The 17,827-nt window shown below is 55.0% G+C and overlaps 7 protein-coding genes and 2 non-coding genes across 9 annotated transcripts; 7 read left to right on the plus strand and 2 right to left on the minus strand.

The window, feature by feature from the left end:
• Positions 1–678: 678 nt before the first annotated feature.
• BO86DRAFT_430566 (MFS general substrate transporter) lies at positions 679–2,309 on the minus strand (the record flags this gene model as incomplete). The annotated part of the gene is made up of 4 exons (XM_025675712.1): positions 2,043–2,309; positions 1,212–1,967; positions 1,001–1,169; positions 679–878 (listed from the first exon to the last, which is right to left on the minus strand). The coding sequence occupies exons 1-4, from the start codon at positions 2,211–2,213 to the stop codon at positions 679–681; spliced, it is 1,296 nt and encodes a 431-aa protein (XP_025527504.1). The 5' UTR covers positions 2,214–2,309.
• Positions 2,310–3,064: 755 nt separating this feature from the next.
• Positions 3,065–4,052, plus strand: BO86DRAFT_339150 (O-methyltransferase). Its single transcript, XM_025669001.1, has 2 exons — positions 3,065–3,697; positions 3,770–4,052. Exons 1-2 carry the CDS (start codon positions 3,163–3,165, stop codon positions 3,970–3,972), a joined length of 738 nt encoding a protein of 245 aa, XP_025527505.1. The 5' UTR covers positions 3,065–3,162; the 3' UTR covers positions 3,973–4,052.
• A 698-nt stretch (positions 4,053–4,750) lies between these two features.
• BO86DRAFT_430580 (uncharacterized protein) lies at positions 4,751–6,857 on the plus strand (the record flags this gene model as incomplete). The annotated part of the gene is made up of 3 exons (XM_025675713.1): positions 4,751–4,889; positions 4,923–6,117; positions 6,161–6,857. The coding sequence occupies 3 exons, from the start codon at positions 4,751–4,753 to the stop codon at positions 6,855–6,857; spliced, it is 2,031 nt and encodes a 676-aa protein (XP_025527506.1).
• On the minus strand, positions 6,807–8,239 carry BO86DRAFT_95571 (PLP-dependent cysteine synthase family protein). Its single transcript, XM_025677828.1, has one exon. The coding sequence runs from the start codon at positions 8,018–8,020 to the stop codon at positions 7,070–7,072; it is 951 nt and encodes a 316-aa protein (XP_025527507.1). The 5' UTR covers positions 8,021–8,239; the 3' UTR covers positions 6,807–7,069.
• A 642-nt stretch (positions 8,240–8,881) lies between these two features.
• Positions 8,882–10,096, plus strand: BO86DRAFT_419131 (MFS general substrate transporter; the record flags this gene model as incomplete). The annotated part of the gene is made up of 1 exon (XM_025675108.1): positions 8,882–10,096. One exon carries the CDS (start codon positions 8,882–8,884, stop codon positions 10,094–10,096), a length of 1,215 nt encoding a protein of 404 aa, XP_025527508.1.
• Positions 10,097–11,114: 1,018 nt separating this feature from the next.
• BO86DRAFT_294721 (Zn(II)2Cys6 transcription factor) lies at positions 11,115–12,639 on the plus strand (the record flags this gene model as incomplete). Its single annotated transcript, XM_025667401.1, has 3 exons — positions 11,115–11,167; positions 11,232–12,249; positions 12,286–12,639. Coding segments are annotated over 3 exons (1,425 nt in total), but the record flags the coding sequence as incomplete, so codon positions are not given.
• A 1,548-nt stretch (positions 12,640–14,187) lies between these two features.
• Positions 14,188–15,955, plus strand: BO86DRAFT_379438 (glycosyltransferase family 2 protein; the record flags this gene model as incomplete). Its single annotated transcript, XM_025670679.1, has 6 exons — positions 14,188–14,314; positions 14,366–14,622; positions 14,665–14,979; positions 15,069–15,299; positions 15,405–15,589; positions 15,682–15,955. 6 exons carry the CDS (start codon positions 14,188–14,190, stop codon positions 15,953–15,955), a joined length of 1,389 nt encoding a protein of 462 aa, XP_025527510.1.
• A 1,132-nt stretch (positions 15,956–17,087) lies between these two features.
• Positions 17,088–17,197, plus strand: BO86DRAFT_t136. Its single transcript has one exon. It is a non-coding gene; the product is annotated as a tRNA-Met (tRNA).
• A 505-nt stretch (positions 17,198–17,702) lies between these two features.
• BO86DRAFT_t137 lies at positions 17,703–17,775 on the plus strand. The gene has a single exon. It is a non-coding gene; the product is annotated as a tRNA-Trp (tRNA).
• The last annotated feature ends 52 nt before the right edge of the window (positions 17,776–17,827 follow it).

Raw genomic sequence — 17,827 nt, forward strand, 5'->3', positions numbered from 1 at the left:
GGCAATCCTGCCATGGTGTTAGTCACAGCGGCAGAACAGAGCTGCTCTAAAAAGGGAGTAGAGGGAGCAGAGAGCAGAAAGAACTAGGATGTACTATGTTAGCTGTCAGTGGCAATCTGTATCTGGTGTATGAGCATGCGTGAAGACAATGCTAAGTGAATCTTTGCTTGGGGTACACCAAAAGCTCGCTCGAAGTTTACGCACCTCCTTAGCAGGCTAAAAGTTTGGACGTGGCTGTCACACTTGGAAAAATTTTCCTCATTGAAGGGCCTCATTACGAAACTTAGGGGTTACCTTCTGTCTCCAAGTGTGTCCAGATACGTCCGACACGAAGAGTAAGGCTTGGCATTATGGAGACTTGTCACGATATACTCTACCGCACAGAGGCACATGCAAAACGCCGCATACACTTTCAAAGAGAGGTTTCCGCGGAAATTACTCGATGTTTAAAAGTCTATTTTCTTGATCCAAGTTACTGTATCTTTTGTCCAGATTACGAATGAGCCATTTATGCTACCCAACAACATAACAACTGAGTCCACAAGGTTTATTAGAAGAGTTACAACCGTTTTGTGATTCTACATCTATCTTTTACTTTCGGGTGTAACAGGATTACAAGTCTCTGTTAGAAGTCGAGTTTATGGAATACAGTACTACGCTATCTCTATTAAAGACGTATTATATCATACCGGTCCTTTCCATGCCTATTTCTGGATGCTTATGCGGTGCTAGGGGATGGTTGGCAACAACCCGGGAAAAGGTACGGGACAATGCAGAGTCTTCGGGGATATATGAACGCAGCTTCTCGCGCGGAGTTGTGCTGTACCTCCCCGAGTCCGCGATGAAGTCGAAGCTCGGACATATGTAACACAGAAGCCCTAGAGGGAAAAGAAACCCTTTTTTTCTTTACCCCGGACCCTCAGAAACTGGGTGGTACCGACGGGCATGTCAGAGGTCACGCATTTCAGTGAGCATTGCAGAAGGGAAGGGCATCGCGTACCAGTAATTGGACTGACTAGAACCATCCAGCAGATGTTGAGCCCGTTGATTGTTTCGTGCAGCCCCAGCACTTCGGCGACGAGCGGGGCTAGCGAGGCCCAGAAAGTCCCGATGAACAGTCCTATCACAATTGAGAAACCTACTATGGATGCATACTGCCGTGCGAATGTCTAGAAGACCAAGCAGAGTAACCCGGAGAGAAAAGTCATCACGGCGGATACGTTCAACCGGCCGAGCCGATCACTCAGAAAGCCCACCCCCGGCCGGCCTACCACCTGACCGAGATTCACTAAGGCACCGAGCAGCGCCCCTTGATCGGCGGATAGTCCTTCGCTCTCTCCGTAGTCTGGGATTGAGAAGAGCACGATAATGTAAGCCGTCAGACTGAATATAGCCCATAGGAGAACCAGCAGAAAATCGATGTTCTTCAGAAGGCTAGCCTTGAAGACAGCGGGCCTATTCCTGGTCTGTGTGTTGCGGTCACGCAGAAAGAGGGAGCTTCCAAAGTTGACGACCAAGGAAACTATGGCGAGGATTCGAAAGGCCCAGGGCAGGCTGATATTCTCGATCATGGCATTGGCACCCAGGCTGTAGATAAGCCCTCCCAGGGCACTCCCGCAGGTGGCGAATCCGCTGGCGAGACTGCGCTTGGTCGTAAACCATTGAGCCGGGATGCCAAATGAGGCGACAAACATCAGTCCCATACCCCAGCCAAAACAGAGTCCTTGACTAAGGACAAGTTGCCAAATCTCATGACAGAAAGACGCGGCGACGAGGCCGACTGTCTGGAAGGCGACGCCGATAAGGAGGGTAGCTTGGGTTCCCCAGCGACGAGTAGTCAGCGCCCCCACAGGAGAGATGACCAGGCACATCGACACGGTTAAACCACCGATCAGGGCATATATCAGAGAAGATGTTCCGGGGAATATATCGGCCTTGATGTAATGAGCCAGGAAAACTCCGTAGGACTAGTCACGAGCCATGCCAGAATCAGAATACTTGTATATGGGTAAATGATTGTTACTGTGCACACTTCGACTTACACCATTCATTCCCCAAGTATGGGCATTGATCAACGAAATACAGGCAACGCAGACCCATCCGTATCCGCCATTAGGAGGTTCGCCCTGAGCGATGCTATGTTCACTGACCTCATCGGGCAGGGGCTGTGTGGGACAGGCCTCTGCCTGAGTTCCTGATTGGATTGCGGTCATGCTGGAAGAAGACAGAAAGAGCGAACCAGGACAATGATGCTATGTGTTGGCGACGTTGGGCTCAAAATCATTGCATGAAGACGAGGTAGTGGTGATGATCTGATCAAGCCGCAATATGAATGATGAGTCGGGGAAAGCTTTGTCAACTCCGAATGACTGTATTGAGTAGTACTGTCTCGTACGGGGATCCTCCCTCGCCTCGAATTTCAGAGGTCTCCGAAGTTGATATGCAGCCACATCTCAATGGCGCCTGCTAAAAAAGCCTGTAATATAAATCCAGTCTACACCTTGACCAATATTCTTCACATATATGATGTAATATATGTAATATAATGTGCATAATACCAAGTACAGCCAGGTACTTACCTTTTCATTAGTGCTTCCACCAGTGGGGCACGGATCATTGCGAAATTCGTGGTGCGGGAGGGTGGAATTCATCCGCATGCACACGTGTAGATCTCTGTAGTTCTTGCTATTGAGAGGTGACTTCAATTGCCTCATCGATCTTGAATATTCACGAAGACAAGTTTCAGTCACGATGAGCGTTTAGAAACAATATCATTGCATTTGATCTCTATGGAATGTCACTAAGGCTGGGCTAAATTAGAGTCGTGAATACGCGCAGCCAACCGATGGCTGCGCTATTTCGGTTTCAATGGACTTTTACAGCGGACAATAGTCAGGTTGGCATTGGATTCACTCTCTATCGCGACTGAGCTAGATGTCTGAGGTGTCTACTCCGTAGGCCGGGCAGATATAAGGGTCTCCAAGATGCCAAGCCACGGGATACCCCTCATTTCTCTCCGAGGCACCCCGTATTTCATTTCATTAGCCTCCTCCGGCCAACGTGATGGCAGACGAAACTTCTTCATCTACCAAGACATCTATCAAAGCATCCAAAGCATCCATCGAGTCCACCAAGACTTCAGTTGCTCGATCACACACAATCATGACAGCACCCAGCCCCGTCGACGCTCCCTCTCATATCCTCCAACTCCTCGCCGACCTCCACCAGAAGTCCCTGGACCAAGAGGCTCTCCTCTCCAAAACCGGCAAGGTCTTTTCCTCGAGCATCCTGAGCGAGCTCCAAGGTCAGGACCCCACCATCGCCACCCCTGCGAATCCCAAAGAGCAGTTTGACCGCCTCATGCTCGACAAGTTCATCGCCTTGGACCAAGATAAATGTCAGTTCACCTACCAGCTGATCACTGCAATGGGCGCCACAAATATCGTCGAAGCCGGTACTAGCTTCGGCGTCAGCACTATCTACCTGGCCCTGGCCGTTGCGAAGACTACTGCCCGTACTGGGAAACCGGGCATCGTGATCGCTACCGAGAAGGAGGCCTCCAAAGCGGCGGCGGCACGGGGGTACTGGGCGCAGTGCGGCCCCGAGGTGGAACGGCACATTGATCTGCGCGAAGGGGACCTGTTGAAAACGTTAAAGGGCGGATTGCCGGAGGAGATCGACCTACTGCTTCTTGATAGTAAGTTTCGTGATATTATTCACCCTAGTGGACTGGTTGGTAACAGGTTGGCTGACATGAACCTCCTCAAAGTCTGGTCTGCGCTGGCCTTGCCGACGCTGCAAACGGTCTTGCCTCGTCTGCGCCGCGGTGCAGTGGTGCTCACAGATAACACCGTCTCGGGGGCCAAAGGATATGCCGATCTTTTGGCATTCTTGCGGTCCCCTGAGAATGGCTTCCAGAACATGACGCTGCCGTTTTCCAATGGCTTTGAGATGAGTGTTTACTTACCGTGATTGGAGCAGAGAAGCTGTCGTTGTCCAGTGTGTAGGGTTTACTTTCTGTAGAGCCTGAGTAATTTGCAACTATGTACCGCTTTTTGAAAGGTTGTATTGTAACATTGTCCGGGGTACTGTACTGTACCGTAATACGCAGAGAAGAGGGCGGCTTAGTAAGGCGGGCGATGGCGTGAATGACCCATCCCTAATTCGAATTTGCGAGAATTGTCTCTGCGATAGATACTCATTACTCGATGTCCTCTCACAATGCCAGCGACAAAGAATTTCAGGCTTAGATCTGCCGGCTCAGACCCCAGTGAGTCACAAGAACCGATAAGAGCCTTTCGATGTCGGTTCTGTGCCAAGGATTTTCTCCGCAACGAGCACTTACGGAGACACGAACGGTTACGTATGAGATCTTGTCTCCTCACCAACAGCAATTTACATAAACACTCACAGGTCAATCAGATACTAAAGAAAAACCATTTCGCTGCGTCAGCTGTACTGAGGCATTCACCCGCCGGTAGGTGCTGGTCTTACACGTCATTACATGTCACGACAATCAACACTGAGATAATGCCACAGCGACCTGCTGGCCCGTCATACTCGAATGTCCCATAACATCTCCCCAACTGGGGGCAATACTCAGACTCCAGATGGCCCTGTCACTCCTGCCACTACGCGTGATACGAACCCATCGGTACCGGTGGCCAGTGTAGACGGCAGGGCTCCTGTGCTGGATGGCTCTTCCCCGGCCTTCACGACACCAGACAGCGGTTCTATGTTACCCCCAGGAATGCTAGAGCCCCTCCCTACCTCAAATTCTTCGTTGGTCGATCCCCTCCTAACGACAGCGGGGACATCACTCGGCCCGCTGCATACACCATGGCCAGAACCAACCAGCAATTTCGGGGACATTGCTTTCTTCATCGACAGTATGGCGATGCCGTACGGAAACATGAACCCAGCGCTATCAATGGATCAGCCCATCTTGCCCTTCTCGTCAACTTCGCTCTTCTCTGATGGCACCCGGACTCAATCGTCACGGCTTCACGCCGACATGCCGGACTCCGTGGGGGACGATCCGCAAGCGCCGCGATTGTTTGATGACTTCACCTCCACATTCCCCTCCTTCGACCCTCCTCCTAAGTCAAGTGCGGAGCCATGGAAAGTCACTCAGGAAATCTGGGATCACTTTCTCACGCAGATACAGAGCTTTGCGGCACTACTTCCTCCGCAATTTTTTCTTCCATCCCGCCACACGATGACCCGTTATATCACCACTTACTTTACCGGGTTTCACCGACATCTACCTTTCCTCCATGTCCCGTCGTTCTCGCCTATCAAGTGTCCAGTGGAGCTGGTTTTAGCCATGGCGACGATTGGGGCGCAGTCAGCCTTCGATCACGCAAATGCCATCATGTTTTATCGGACCTCCTTGGCCATCGTCCAGGAGCGGCTGCAGCGTAGAAAGACCCAGCGACGGGATAAGTGTTTTCCTGCGCCAGCAAGTCATCCCACTGAGCCACAAACAGATCAATTTGACCCGCTACCCCCGGCACAAACGCTCCTTATACTGATGGCGATGGCGACCTGGGGCAACTCTCACGCGATCTTCAACGAAGCTGTCGGATTGCAAAGCACTCTTGCCAACTACATCCGCGATGAAAAGCTACTGGCGCCGCCGCCTTCACCAGACCCATCTTGGGCTTCCTGGGTCCAGGCCGAAGGCATGAACCGCACCATCAACATAATCTTCTGCTTCTTCATCTTCCACACCATCGTGTATGACACCCCGCCTGCGATCCTGAACTGCGAACTGCAAACCCGTCTCCCCTGCCGAGAGACCGTGTGGGAAGCCCCCAACCAGGCCGACTGGATCGAAGCCCGCAAGAGCCTGCCTGCAGAGCCCACCTTCCAATCCGCATTCTCCCGCCTCTTCGTCGAGCAGCAGCAGCAGCAGCCCACCTCAAGCCTAGCCACGTACCACTCGCTCGGCGGATACACCCTCATCCTCGCGATAATCCAACACATCTACTTCCTCCGCGCCACCAATCACCACCGGCAGCAGAGCGACGGCTGCCTCAGCCCCCGGACAACGACGATACCCCCGCCAGCCATCGCTGCCGTCGAGCAGGCCCTCAAAAACTGGCAGGTGGGCTGGTCGCGCGAACCCGGAATCGTTCCTGGGGCCCGGCGGGCCCAGCGGCCCGATCTCCTTCAACGCGACCGCCCTCCTCCGCATGGCGTACATCCGGCTGAGCATCGACGTCGGGCCCTGGCGGGCCCTTACCAGCCACAATCCAGGGGAGATCGCGGCGTCGATGTATGCGTATCATCGCCAGCACTCCCACCACCACCACCACCACCACCACGACGTCCACCACCGGCTCACCCGCACCGTCCTCTACTCCGCCCACGCCCTCAGCATCCCCGTCAAGATCGGCGTGAACATCGTCGCCCGCAACCAGGCGTTCGCGTGGTCGCTCCAGCATGCTCTCTGCGCGCTCGAGTGCGCGTTTGTCACCAGTCAGTGGTTGCTAGCCATGGAGGCGCGGCGACACGATACCGACGCCACGCTCACTTCGGCCGTCGAGGAGCGTGAGCACCATGGCGTCCCGAGAGATCCAGGCAGTGAGCAGGAGAGGGAGGAGGCGGAGCGGTTGCTGGCGTACATCAAGGACATGGTGGCGGAGGCGGATCCGGCCGGCGAACTGGCGGCTCGGGGGGGTCGAGGCAATTCCCCGCCCGTGGATCTCTGCGTCCACGTCCTCAAAATCTGGCAGAAGCTGTTGAGTGGCGATGCGGTATGGGATGTCGTCCGCTTGATCGGACGGGTGTTGGAGGCCTATTGGCGGATTCTGGAGGGAGGGCTCGCATCCGAGGTCGGGGGTTCCGGGTGAGCAGTCGGTAACGGGTCCGAGGATGACTCTTCGGCTGTGCACTCCTCTTCCACTCAATAGCCTAAGAGTCGAGGATCTCATGGTTTGCATTGGAATTATCGAACATGGTTGGCCCGGGTGCGGGCATTGATTGCTACATGGCACCAAAAGAGATTCTAACCTAACCGAGCGCTGACCCCGTTGCTCACCTCGATCGAGTTTCAGGTCCACCATCAGCTCGGAGTGAACAGATCCCCTCGCACATACTTAAGACCGGTATCGCAGCCCACGGTAACCACCGTTTTCCCGGGCCCTAATTCCCGGGCCAGCTGCAGCGCGGCGACCACGTTCAGACCGGAAGAGGTGCCCACAAGAAGACCTTCCTCCCTCGCCAGTCGTCGGCACATGGCCCGTCCCTCCGCTTCGTCGATAGCGCGGGCCTCATCATACCAGTCCCGGTTGAGCAGAGGCGGGGGGAAGCCAATGCCGATCCCCTCCACTGAATGTTCCCCGCCATACCCCTTGGTCAATACCGGCGCCGAAGCCGGCTCCAGGACCGCGACACGGCACCCCGGCCACCGCTGCTTCAACGTCCTTCCGACCCCCATCACCATGCCGGCCCCGCCGATGGCTCCGCAGAAGGCGTCAATCTCTCCCCGGATCTGCGCCAGCACCTCGCGGCCCAGCGTCTCGTAGCCCGGGAAGACATCGGGATTGCTGAACTGGTCGGCGTAGTAGTAGCACCCGGCGCCCTGGGCGGCGATCTGCCGCGCTCGCTCGCGCATCGCGGGGATCAGCCGCGGGGTGATCGTCCCGGTTCCGCTGGGCACGAGGTCGAGATGCGCCCCGAACGCGGTCATGGTGTTGAGCTTCTCCGGCGCAAACGCATCGGACGAGACCACCCGGAAGGCATAGCCCTTGACGGCGCACACAAAGGCCAGCGAGGACCCCGTGCTGCCGCCCGTTGCTTCCACCACCGTCATCCCGCGCCGCAGATCCCCGCGCCGCTCCGCCTCCTCGATCACGGACTGCGCCATGCGATCCTTGTACGAGCCCGTCGGGTTCAGGCTCTCCAGCTTCATGAATACCCGGGCGCTGTCGGGAGGAACCACGTGCGTGAGTTCGACACAAGGCGTGTTGCCGATCGCGCCCAGGGCGCTGGTGGTACTAGGTCGACTCGACATGCCGTGGCTCAGGCGGGACGGACGGACGATGCGTAGTGTATGGGGGGAAGGGAGGGAAGAGAGTGGACGAATTGTTGGGATCAGGTGGTTGGAACTTGGGTGTGAAGAGCTGTTGAACTTGTTTTGATTATTTTACTAGGTGGACCACTATGTTACGGTACTACATGGGCTTTTATGTGTACAGAATTAGGGCTGGAGTACTCAGGCTGCATCTATCAATTGGGGTTCCGCTGAATCGGGACAACTTGCGCTTCTCCAAAATGCCAAGCCAGCCTTACCGTGGAGACAAGAGCTCGGTAAAAAATAATGGTATCGCCCCTCGTCATCTCCGATCCTGGTATCCTTTTCCCTTCTAAGTTGGAATTGGTAACATGTGCGGGCGGGGTGGAGTGAACCATGGCCACCACCCGCCAGGTACAGTTTACAAAACAGGCTGAAGCCCATCGGGAAGCAGGGGTCAAAGTCCGGAGACAGGGTGATAGACATGGCGTATAAATCCTGTCTCTTCCGTTGGGATAATTGACTGTATCTAGCCAGAACAGCAGAACAGCAGAATACAGCAAAGCCTGCTGCCGAAGATTGTCTCGTTTCACCTCCCCAATCCCTCTGTGGCTGTACTACCTCAGAATATGACGGATTCGTCGGAACCTGAAAATGTACCGCCTCCACCCATCGAAAGCCCTAAGAGGGACCATTCCCGTCGGTACGTCGCGCCTCAGCTTCCAGCCCGGGACCTCCAGCTTGGCATGGACTAACCCCGCTAGACACTACATTCTGATCGTGTTGTCCGGATTCATGCTTAACTTCACCGCGTGTGGGGTTGTCTTTGCCTATGGGGTTTACCAGGCCGAGTATGAGAAAATGGCGACCCGCCACGGCACTCCCTTCACCGGCGCCTCCTCCGCCGAGATCACCTTGATCGGGAGCTTGTCCTCGGCGATGATGAAGCTCGGCGCGCCCTTTGTGGTGGCATGGTGCAAGTGTTTCAGTCCCCGCATTGTAGTATACGTGGGCGGCCTTATATTCGGGGTGGCCAACATCCTCGCCAGCTTCGGCACCGCGTCCTGGCACTTCCAACTCTCGCAGGGGCTTCTCCTTGGCATCGGCAGCTGTCTCTCCTACATGCCTTCGATGATCGTACCGCCAACATGGTTCTCCGAACGCCGCGGCCTCGCCCTGGGCATCATCTCGGCCGGCACCGGCATCGGGGGTCTGGTGTTCGCCCCCGTGATCCAGGCCTGTATCTCCGCCCTCGGCTTCCGGGATACCCTCCGGCTGGTCGGCTGCCTGTCGACTGTACTAATCTGCGCTTCGGGCGCCGTACTGTACTGGGAGCCCCGGACAGCAAGCCGTCTTCGTGAGGAAGCAGCATCGAAGTCGCTGCCGGCACGACTCTGTCGCGTGCCCCTGCCCCCTTGGGCCTTGGTTCGGGAGCGCAAGTTCCTCGCCCAGCTGCTCAACGCGGCGTTCCAGAGCGCGGCCTATTATACTCCGGTCTACTACATCTCTTCGTACGGCCAGACGTTGGGCTACAGTGAGTCTGAGGGCGCCAACTGGACCTCGCTGAGCAACGCGTGCAATGCGATCGGGAAGGTCGCCGTAGGCTATCTCGCCGATTACCTGGGCCGCCTGAATTCCTTCTTTGTGGTCACCCTGTTGAGTGCGGTGGGCGCGGTGGGCCTCTGGATCCCGAGTACGCTGCTGGGGTCCTCGCCGCACGACCTGCCGGCGGCGAAGGCCTGCTTCATCGTGTTCACTGTTTTGTATGGCCTGTTCGCCAGCGCCTATATCGGGCTGTTCTCCCCGGCCCTGGTCGAGCTCTTCGGTCTTGAAGAAATGCCCCGCATCACCGGCATCATGTACATGGTGCAGGGCGCCGCCGGGTTGGTCGGCACCCCCGTGGCGGGGCTCCTGGTGCGCACGTCCAACGGTGAGACCACCTCGCGCAGCTACCTGGATATGGCGATCTTTGTCGGCGCTTTGATGGTCGCGTCCACCCTGGCGGTCGCCTGGGTTCGCGTGGAGCAGGGATTTGATCGTGTTCGTGGGCATTTCTCGTGGGTGTGGAAGCTCTAGGGTTTCCGGTGGAAGTATAGTATAGTTTGGTGGCTTGTGGTGGCCTACCCAGGGAATAGATGTACTGTACTATACCTTGTGTCAATAGACAGCTAGCCAACGATGATCGCGCCACGACCTGCCGTCGGCTTTCTATAGCGCACGGCGTCAGTTTGCTAGACTTCGTCAAAAGCTATTCTGAGGAATAGTAGGGCACATTGCACGCAGCCCTGAGGTCTCTGGACTGTACTTACGAGAAGTACCTATCGGAACAAGGCTACCTCTTGCCAATGATGGTGCTTGGTACTAACTCCGACCTGAGTATTATCTCCCACGCCAGGTGAGCTGCTGGAGAGTCGCTCTTCCAGGTCCTTGGACCAAATGGTTTTATCTCAATCTGCTCACTTGTTCTGGGGTGCTAAGCTGTTCTCGATGCCTCAGGTTCATAAAAGCATCGGAAATACCTGAGTCCCCACCTTATTCAGCTGTTGTGATTGGCCATCTCGTCTACATTTGATTCTTTCTGCTGCTTTGATTTGCTGGACATACTGCTGATTAATTGTTACTTCAGTTATGTAAGCCATTCCCACTCATTCGTTCCTCCAAGATACAAAACATCTGTACTTCACCTTACATTATCTTCGATATAATTAGCATGATTCTCGCTTGATGCGACCCTGATTCATTACTCAAGACTCCCTCAGGGATCAAAGCACTGCACAGCTTTTCTAGAGCTCCGTATCTCGGATACTGCCGAAATATTCCAACCTGCACAATCTGCCTCTAGGCCAGCAACGGCGCCTCGCGGGCATGGCACTAAAACCCGGCTGATTGAGCCCAATTGAGATCCACCGCAGTGATTGGATTTGAGGGGGAAAGACCCCTGTCACGCCAGTCTACTGCTATTCGAGGCAGCCTACTGCTAGACTCTGATATTTAAAGAGAATCCGATCTCGCGCAATCGTTCCATCATGCGTTTCCTGCCAAATTCCCAATTCCCAACATGGAGTCCCCGATCGATACAGCTATCCTCTCGAAGCCTCAAAGAAAGGCGTTCTCGAAGAGATCCCGCACCGGTTGTCGGACCTGCCGGTAAGTAGTCTACTTTGGACCTGACAGACTGGCTTAGATTAACTGTAAAATCTTGATTGCGCAGAGCTCGCCGTGTCAAATGCGATGAATCCCCTGGAGCATGTAACAATTGCACAAGCACCGGGCGCATTTGCGCGTATGACATGCAACGGCTGCCTCCCGGGGGTGGTCGTAAGAAAACCACCGCCAAAGCCATTGTACTATCCGCTCCCAACGGCGCATCTGCCACCATCCGCGCCGCCATCGCAGCCAAGTTCCAGTGGAAGGTGACCTCGGATGAGAGCCGCTGTCTCTCCTTCTTTCAGCACCGTGCTGTCCCGCAGCTCGTGGGCTACTTCGACTCGCCTCTATGGCGGGAACTGATTCTCTGCTTGTCCTGCACGGAACCCGCGGTGTACCATGCGGTCGTTGCGCTCGGGGCAGTGAGCCAGGCCAACGAGATGGCAGGCCGTACTCCAAGACCCGGGCAGCAGCACCTCCTGCGCAATATCTGGTACGGCTTCGCGCTGGAACAGTCCTCACGTTCATTTGCCCTCATCCATAAGAGACGCGCGTCGCACGATCCGCAGCTCCAGGAAGTCATTTTGGTCTGCTGTTTGCTTTTTATTATTTGCGAGTTACTGCGTGGAAACGTCACCGAGGCCACCTTCCATCTGCAAGGGGGTCTGCAGATCTTGCATACGATGAACATCGAGCGACGCTCATCAGGGCTGGAACTCAGCTCCGGTGGAGTGGATGAGTGTGTCGTGGAGTCCTTCATGAACTTCCAAGAAGGGTCGATCTACTATGGTCTGAAGAAGCCCCTGCGTTTCGACAGCGAGTTCGTCTACGACCGACCGTACGAGACGTACCTGCAACCCTTCCAGAGCCTCTCCTACGCGCGCAGGGCCTTCCGGCCACTCCAACACACCGGCTTCGAGCTGATCGCGACGTGCATGTCGGCGTCCGAGGCCGAAATCGCGAGCAACTACTCCACAATCCACTTCCAGCAGCACCGGCTGATCGCCCTGCTGACTCAATACCAGCATGCGTTGGACGACTTCTGCCTGCGCACCTTCGGGACCACCTCCTTCACCTGCCCCGTCATGGCCACGAGCCGAGACCCCGCGCGCCGCAAGGAGTTCCGCGAGGTCGAGCTGACGCGGCTCACCTGCCTCGCGCTGCTCCTGGGGCTGAAGACCGCGACGTACAGCAAGCGGCAGCCGCCGGTGCCGGACCGACACCTCTGCGAGCGGAAGAGCCTGATGGCCGCGGCGCAGACGGTCATGCGCAAGTTCGACGGGCCGGACCGCCCCGCGTTCGCGCCCACCAGCACCATCGTGGCCGCCGTGTACATCGCCGCCCACGTGTGCCCGGACCACACCTTCTACTGCCTCGCCAGCGATCTGCTGCGCTCCTGGAGCTCCGACGAGGGCTTCATGAGCTCGACCATGAACGCCAAGATCCTCGACGAGTCGCTCAAGCTGTACCTGGCGCAGGTGTGGCGCAGCGCCGCCCCCTTGCCGCCCGGCGTGACCTTCACCACGGACGCGGCGGGCTGCCAGGTCACGGCCCACCTCACGTATCATGCGGATGGGGTCGAGAAGCGCCGCTCCATGGTCCTCGAGAGGGATGAGTCGCTCGTGGTGGAGCTGCGGACCATCGACAACTCCCAGGATTGGGCGTGTTCGCGCGCGTTGGGGTTGCTGGAGCGGAAAAGTTACTGTGAGGGCTGAGGTATATTCATTTGTACACGGACACTATAGATAACCTCTAGACCATGAATTTGTATATATTCGATGTGAGTCCCTGATGTAAGAGTGAAAATCAGGCTTACAGATATGCATTCACCCAGTTGCGCTGATGTGTCATGGTGCATGGATCGATGGTTCGTCCACGGCTGAACCATCCCTGCTGAAGTTCTCATAACCGGATCTCTGAGCTTTCAGGAGTAGTAGGTAGCCCGATTGACTACGCGCGTGATGCCCAGATGGTCCTATCATGACCCATTAAAATAACCAGGTCAGACTGTACAAATAGCCATGCATCCTAGGGAGTAAGGGAGCACGGTCCGTCTACGAACCAGATCACCTGGACTCAATTGAGGCAGGTGGTATATAAGTCCTTTCCCCCTTTCTATTCTCCTTATGAATAGAAACGCATTACTCACACATAACTTATTCTCCTCACTCCTGAGTATAAAGTTGTGGAAAGCAAAGCTGAATTGCGCAAAGATTTCCTTGGGTAATTTTCCCCAAAGAGTAGCAGAAGCCCTGTGTTCTCAGTCTAATTAGTCTCTGGTTCCCATTATGCGTCACACTGCAGATAAATCAAGGCTTTCCAAGGAAGATGTTGCACAACTTCTCAGTCGCTCGATCCTGTGCGACCGGTATGTTTGATGCTGTACCATTTTCAGCTCTGGAACTTGCGTGGCTGCTGTCGCACTGCAGATGGTTCATGTATTCACCACACTTGAGGGACGACTTACATCGACTTTATCTCGAACTACTATCGCTGAGACGGCCGGTCACATCGTCGCGGTTGGTGGAGGCTCGTGGTTGCTGTTATTGCGAACCGCCTTCGTCCACCCACCAAAGGGGCGCGAGTCTGGCTAAGGTTCTCGCCGATCGATCTCAATCAGGACTATGATCGCCGCAACACGGCCATCGAGCTGAGTATGATGGTTTTGCAAGCAGGCTGAAAGCTGAACAGGGGTTCAAACATTGTCAGCGGGGGTTATCGCTGATGCAGTCCCAGTCAGCTTCACATTGCTTTTGCGAGGCAGGGCTAGTGGTTTGCAGGGCTCTCTGTAAGCCAGTTCACCGGGGTTGTTATTCATTGTGGAAAGGCTGCCAATTGCATACATATATGAGTCGTGTCTCAGATGTTCCAGGACAGTGGTTCGAGTCTCACTCCACATCCAATCTGCTGGGATTTAGTCACGAGCGTTCTACATTTCCTCGTGGTAAGGCGAGAGGCTGAAACTTCTAACTACGCCCCTCTGCCCTCCCCAGGCTTGTCTCGTCTCGGTTGTTTTCACCATGCGTTCTCAAGATGAAGTCGATCTGGAACGGAAGCCCTTGCTCGATCGACGCTCGCGGAAGCTCTTCCAGGTCCTGAACTACAACTGGGCGATCTACCCGTGCACAGCCTTTTTATCGTTTCTAGGTACGCGCAAGGCCTGTCTCTGATTATCTCATGCTTACTGGTCCGCTGTAGGAGTATATTCTTTGATGGTGTGGGCGGGCGTCCCCGAGGCAATCGTGCAACCGGGGGTGCTCTGGACGCGCGACTGCACGATCATCACCCTCATCATCACCCCGTTCCTCCTCGCCCAGTTTCCCCCTTACTACATCCTCTGGGGCATGTGTCTCCCCATCCGGCCGTTCTCGTACGCCCAGGCCCCGAAACAGCGGTCCTTCCGCAGTCTGCGAGTCGTGCTCGTCACCAAAGCGACGAACATCCAGGGAAGTACTGTCACTGCAACATCCCTCTCCCCGTACTGACCAAAACAAAAGACCGTCCTCCACACCGTCGAGCTCTGGAAACCCCTCAGCCAAGCCTTCCGCCTCAGCTTCGTCGTCGTCGTTGACTCGGCCCACAACCCCTTCACCACCCTCCTCCCCAGCTGGGTCGAGCAGCTGCAGTGCCCGCCCTCCTTCCAGGCCGCGCGCGCCACCCACAAGGCCCGAGTATTGGAATGGTACCGGCGGCACAGCAGCCTCACCGACCGAGACTGGGTGCTGCACCTGGACGAGGAGACGGAGATCGACGACTACCTCATGCAGGCGTGTTTGGACTTTATCGAGCGGGGGAGCGATGATATTGGGATGGTGCGCACTTGTCCTATGCCTTTACCCCAATCCCTAAAGGCCTCAATCTCTCTCTCCCTCCCTTCCATGCAAAGCCCTAATTAAGGCAGGGGACAATCTACTACAACGCCTCCTCACACTGGAAACATCCCTTCACCACGGTCGCCGAGATCCTGCGCATCGCCGAGAACTTCGGCCGGTATCAGCTCCCCGTGCGGTTCTTCCGGCAGCCGTTGCTCGGGTTCATGCGGGGCAGTTTTTTGTTGCTGAACGGCACGGTCGAGAACGCGGTGACTTGGGACACGGACTGTTTGACGGAGGATCATTGGTTCGCGTATTATGTACGTGCTGCCCCCTTCTTCGGTGGACTTTTTGGGTCAGGGTGTGGGAGTAGGGCGTGAGCTTGCAGCACAAGCCCTACAGACGGATAACTGATAAAAGAACAGGCCGCGAAGCAAGGCTTCAAATTCGGGTGGCTGAACGCGATCGCCCGCGAGCAGGCGCCCTCCACGCTGGGCGATCTGCTCCGCCAGCGCCGGCGGTGGTACAGCGGCGAGCTGATGATCCCCAGCTGGGCGCTGCGCGTCATGGTGATGTTTAATATGTTGGAGTTTGTGGCGCACTTCTGCTTGTACGTGCCTCTCCCTCGTCTCTAGCTATGCTGGGCTCGCCGCTCTCGGCTGTCCATTGTCTGGGGAAAGATTGCTGATGCTTGTGGGGAAGAATGATGACCATGATCTACGGCGGCTGGTCCATCTCCGTCTCCCACGGCTTCTTCCTCTGGACCACCTTCAACCTGGCCGTGCTGCTGCACGGCCGCGTCGTCGCGTGTCTGATGGAGGATCTGGACTACCATGCCACGGCGTTGCTTGATATCCCGGTGCATGTCGTGCTGACGGTCGTGCTGGCGCCGGTGGTGGATTTGGTGCAGGCGGCGACGTTCCTTTCGGCGGTGGTGTGGCCGACGAGGGAGTTTACGGTCATTCGGAAGGATTAGCAGCGGTGAAGGGAGATGGATCGTGGTTCTTTTGCTGTGTTGTTGTTGATTCGTTTTAGGAGGGTGGTGGTTGCGGGGTCGGTGAAGTTGTGTCGATGGTGAATACTTTGACGGCTGTTTCTAAGGCTTAGATATTGTTGTGCATCTTCTATACTCCTACCTTCTTGCTGTCTCTCCAATACTCAGGTATCGACTCTAACTCAAGAATCCGACAAGATGGAACACAAAGACAAGGAAAAGAAAGAAATCGGGGTAGTAACCCAACTCACCATCCCAGCCAAGGCCAGTCCTATTCTTAATTACTTTGAACCCCACTCCCACACATCAAGATCCACGTGTTTCAGACTCTCCCCTATATCCTGAATGTCCCATGCAAACCAAGTCTACGAGATGAGCTGGCATAAGTATGAACCACCGGACTGGACTGTATCCTGGTTCTGCCGTTGGGGCCGGGGGATACCCAATTCGACTGCATCGGGGTCCGGTTCATGCATAGTTCGGGGACCATGTTGCGAGGGGCTATCTGAGTGTGTGCTAAACTGATTTTTGTCGTGGCCGTCGCGGCAATGCCATTTTTACTGTCGTGCTCTGTCTTTCTTTCTGATTTTATCCTTGCAGTGCTGGGCGGTGCGGATTGAGTAGGGTTTAAATCAGTGCTGTGTTTATGTGCGTAAATAATAATCCTGATCCTAATTTCTGGTGATAATATCCGGTATTTTAGGTAGTATCTCCATGGGAGAGAGGCTATTGCGAAGAAAGAGAAAAGGGAGAGAACAAGAGACAAAAGGCATAGAATCCATCTTGGATCTTTAGCAGTGTGGTGCTGGAATAATTAGGCCGTGACGAGGGTTCGGGCCAAGTCTGTGCTCTGATGAGATTATATATCTTGCGCAACCCCGGCATAATACCACACCACAATCTCACGACCAACAACAAAACATTAATCCACAGACTGAGTCCTATGAGAAATACTATCTCTCTATAAAATTAATCAAATCCAGTAGATTTCCAGCACAACCACCCATAGACTAAAGCCCTCAAAATCCAACACACTGCAAACCGGATACACGCTCGCTAATTCCCGCTACCCTTTGGTCAAACCCAGCAAAAGCGGTGCTGTCTTCAACAACTTGTCTCGATGGTGTAGTTGGTTATCACGTGGGTCTCATATCGCAGCATATGACTCGGAAGCGCAACTTCTGGGCGATCCCAAGGCCGGGAGTTCGAACCTCCCTCGGGACATTTCTTTTTTACCACCTTTTTATAGAGGTGGGATAATTTACGTTGTTTCACCGTGTGATGTGATTTTTTGTCCCGAAAGAATGGGACGGCGTATTGCGTCATTACATCTGGAAACATCCTGATCCTTGGGTCGGTTGTGCCGTCGAAACCTTGCGCAGAGTATCATGGTACACATACGCACGCGACATCGGGGTTACCGCAGCATGACGATGCAGACTTACTTCCGCTCCCGCCGGGTGGTCTGCCCGAAACATATCTACAGGCAAAGCGAAGAGCTTATACAGTTCGGAGATAACCATCAGTAGAAGTCCGTCGCATTGAGTAAAGCCCCTCATATACATACGAGCAGACCAGAAGAATGATCCAAGACCAAGAGTACATACGTGTTATTGCTCGGGGCGCAGGTTTGTACTGTGCCCTCACCCGCAACAACAACTCTTGAACATCATTTACCCTCAAAAACCCCCGTTATAGGCTGCGGGCACCTCATTTAGTCATCAAGAATGGGCCTATGGCGCAATTGGTAGCGCGTACGACTCCAGATCGTAAGGTTGCCTGATCGAGCCGGGCTGGGCTCATCCATTCTTTTTTTCTTTTTGCTACCGTTAGTTGTACCCTAACTTCTCTTAC

The sequence above is a fragment of the Aspergillus japonicus genome (genome assembly GCF_003184785.1).
Source record: "Aspergillus japonicus CBS 114.51 unplaced genomic scaffold BO86scaffold_25, whole genome shotgun sequence".
NCBI lineage: Eukaryota > Fungi > Ascomycota > Eurotiomycetes > Eurotiales > Aspergillaceae > Aspergillus > Aspergillus japonicus.

What these genes read in the sequence shown, in the direction of transcription:
- BO86DRAFT_339150 (XM_025669001.1), top strand. Translation starts at nt 3,163, where the DNA reads ATGACAGCACCCAGCCCCGTCGACGCTCCCTCTCATATCCTCCAACTC. An exon ending in CGACCTACTGCTTCTTGATA is followed by an intron (nt 3,698 to 3,769) that starts GTAAGTTTCGTG and finishes ACCTCCTCAAAG; the next exon opens with TCTGGTCTGCGCTGGCCTTG.
- BO86DRAFT_95571 (XM_025677828.1), bottom strand. Translation starts at nt 8,020, where the DNA reads ATGTCGAGTCGACCTAGTACCACCAGCGCCCTGGGCGCGATCGGCAAC.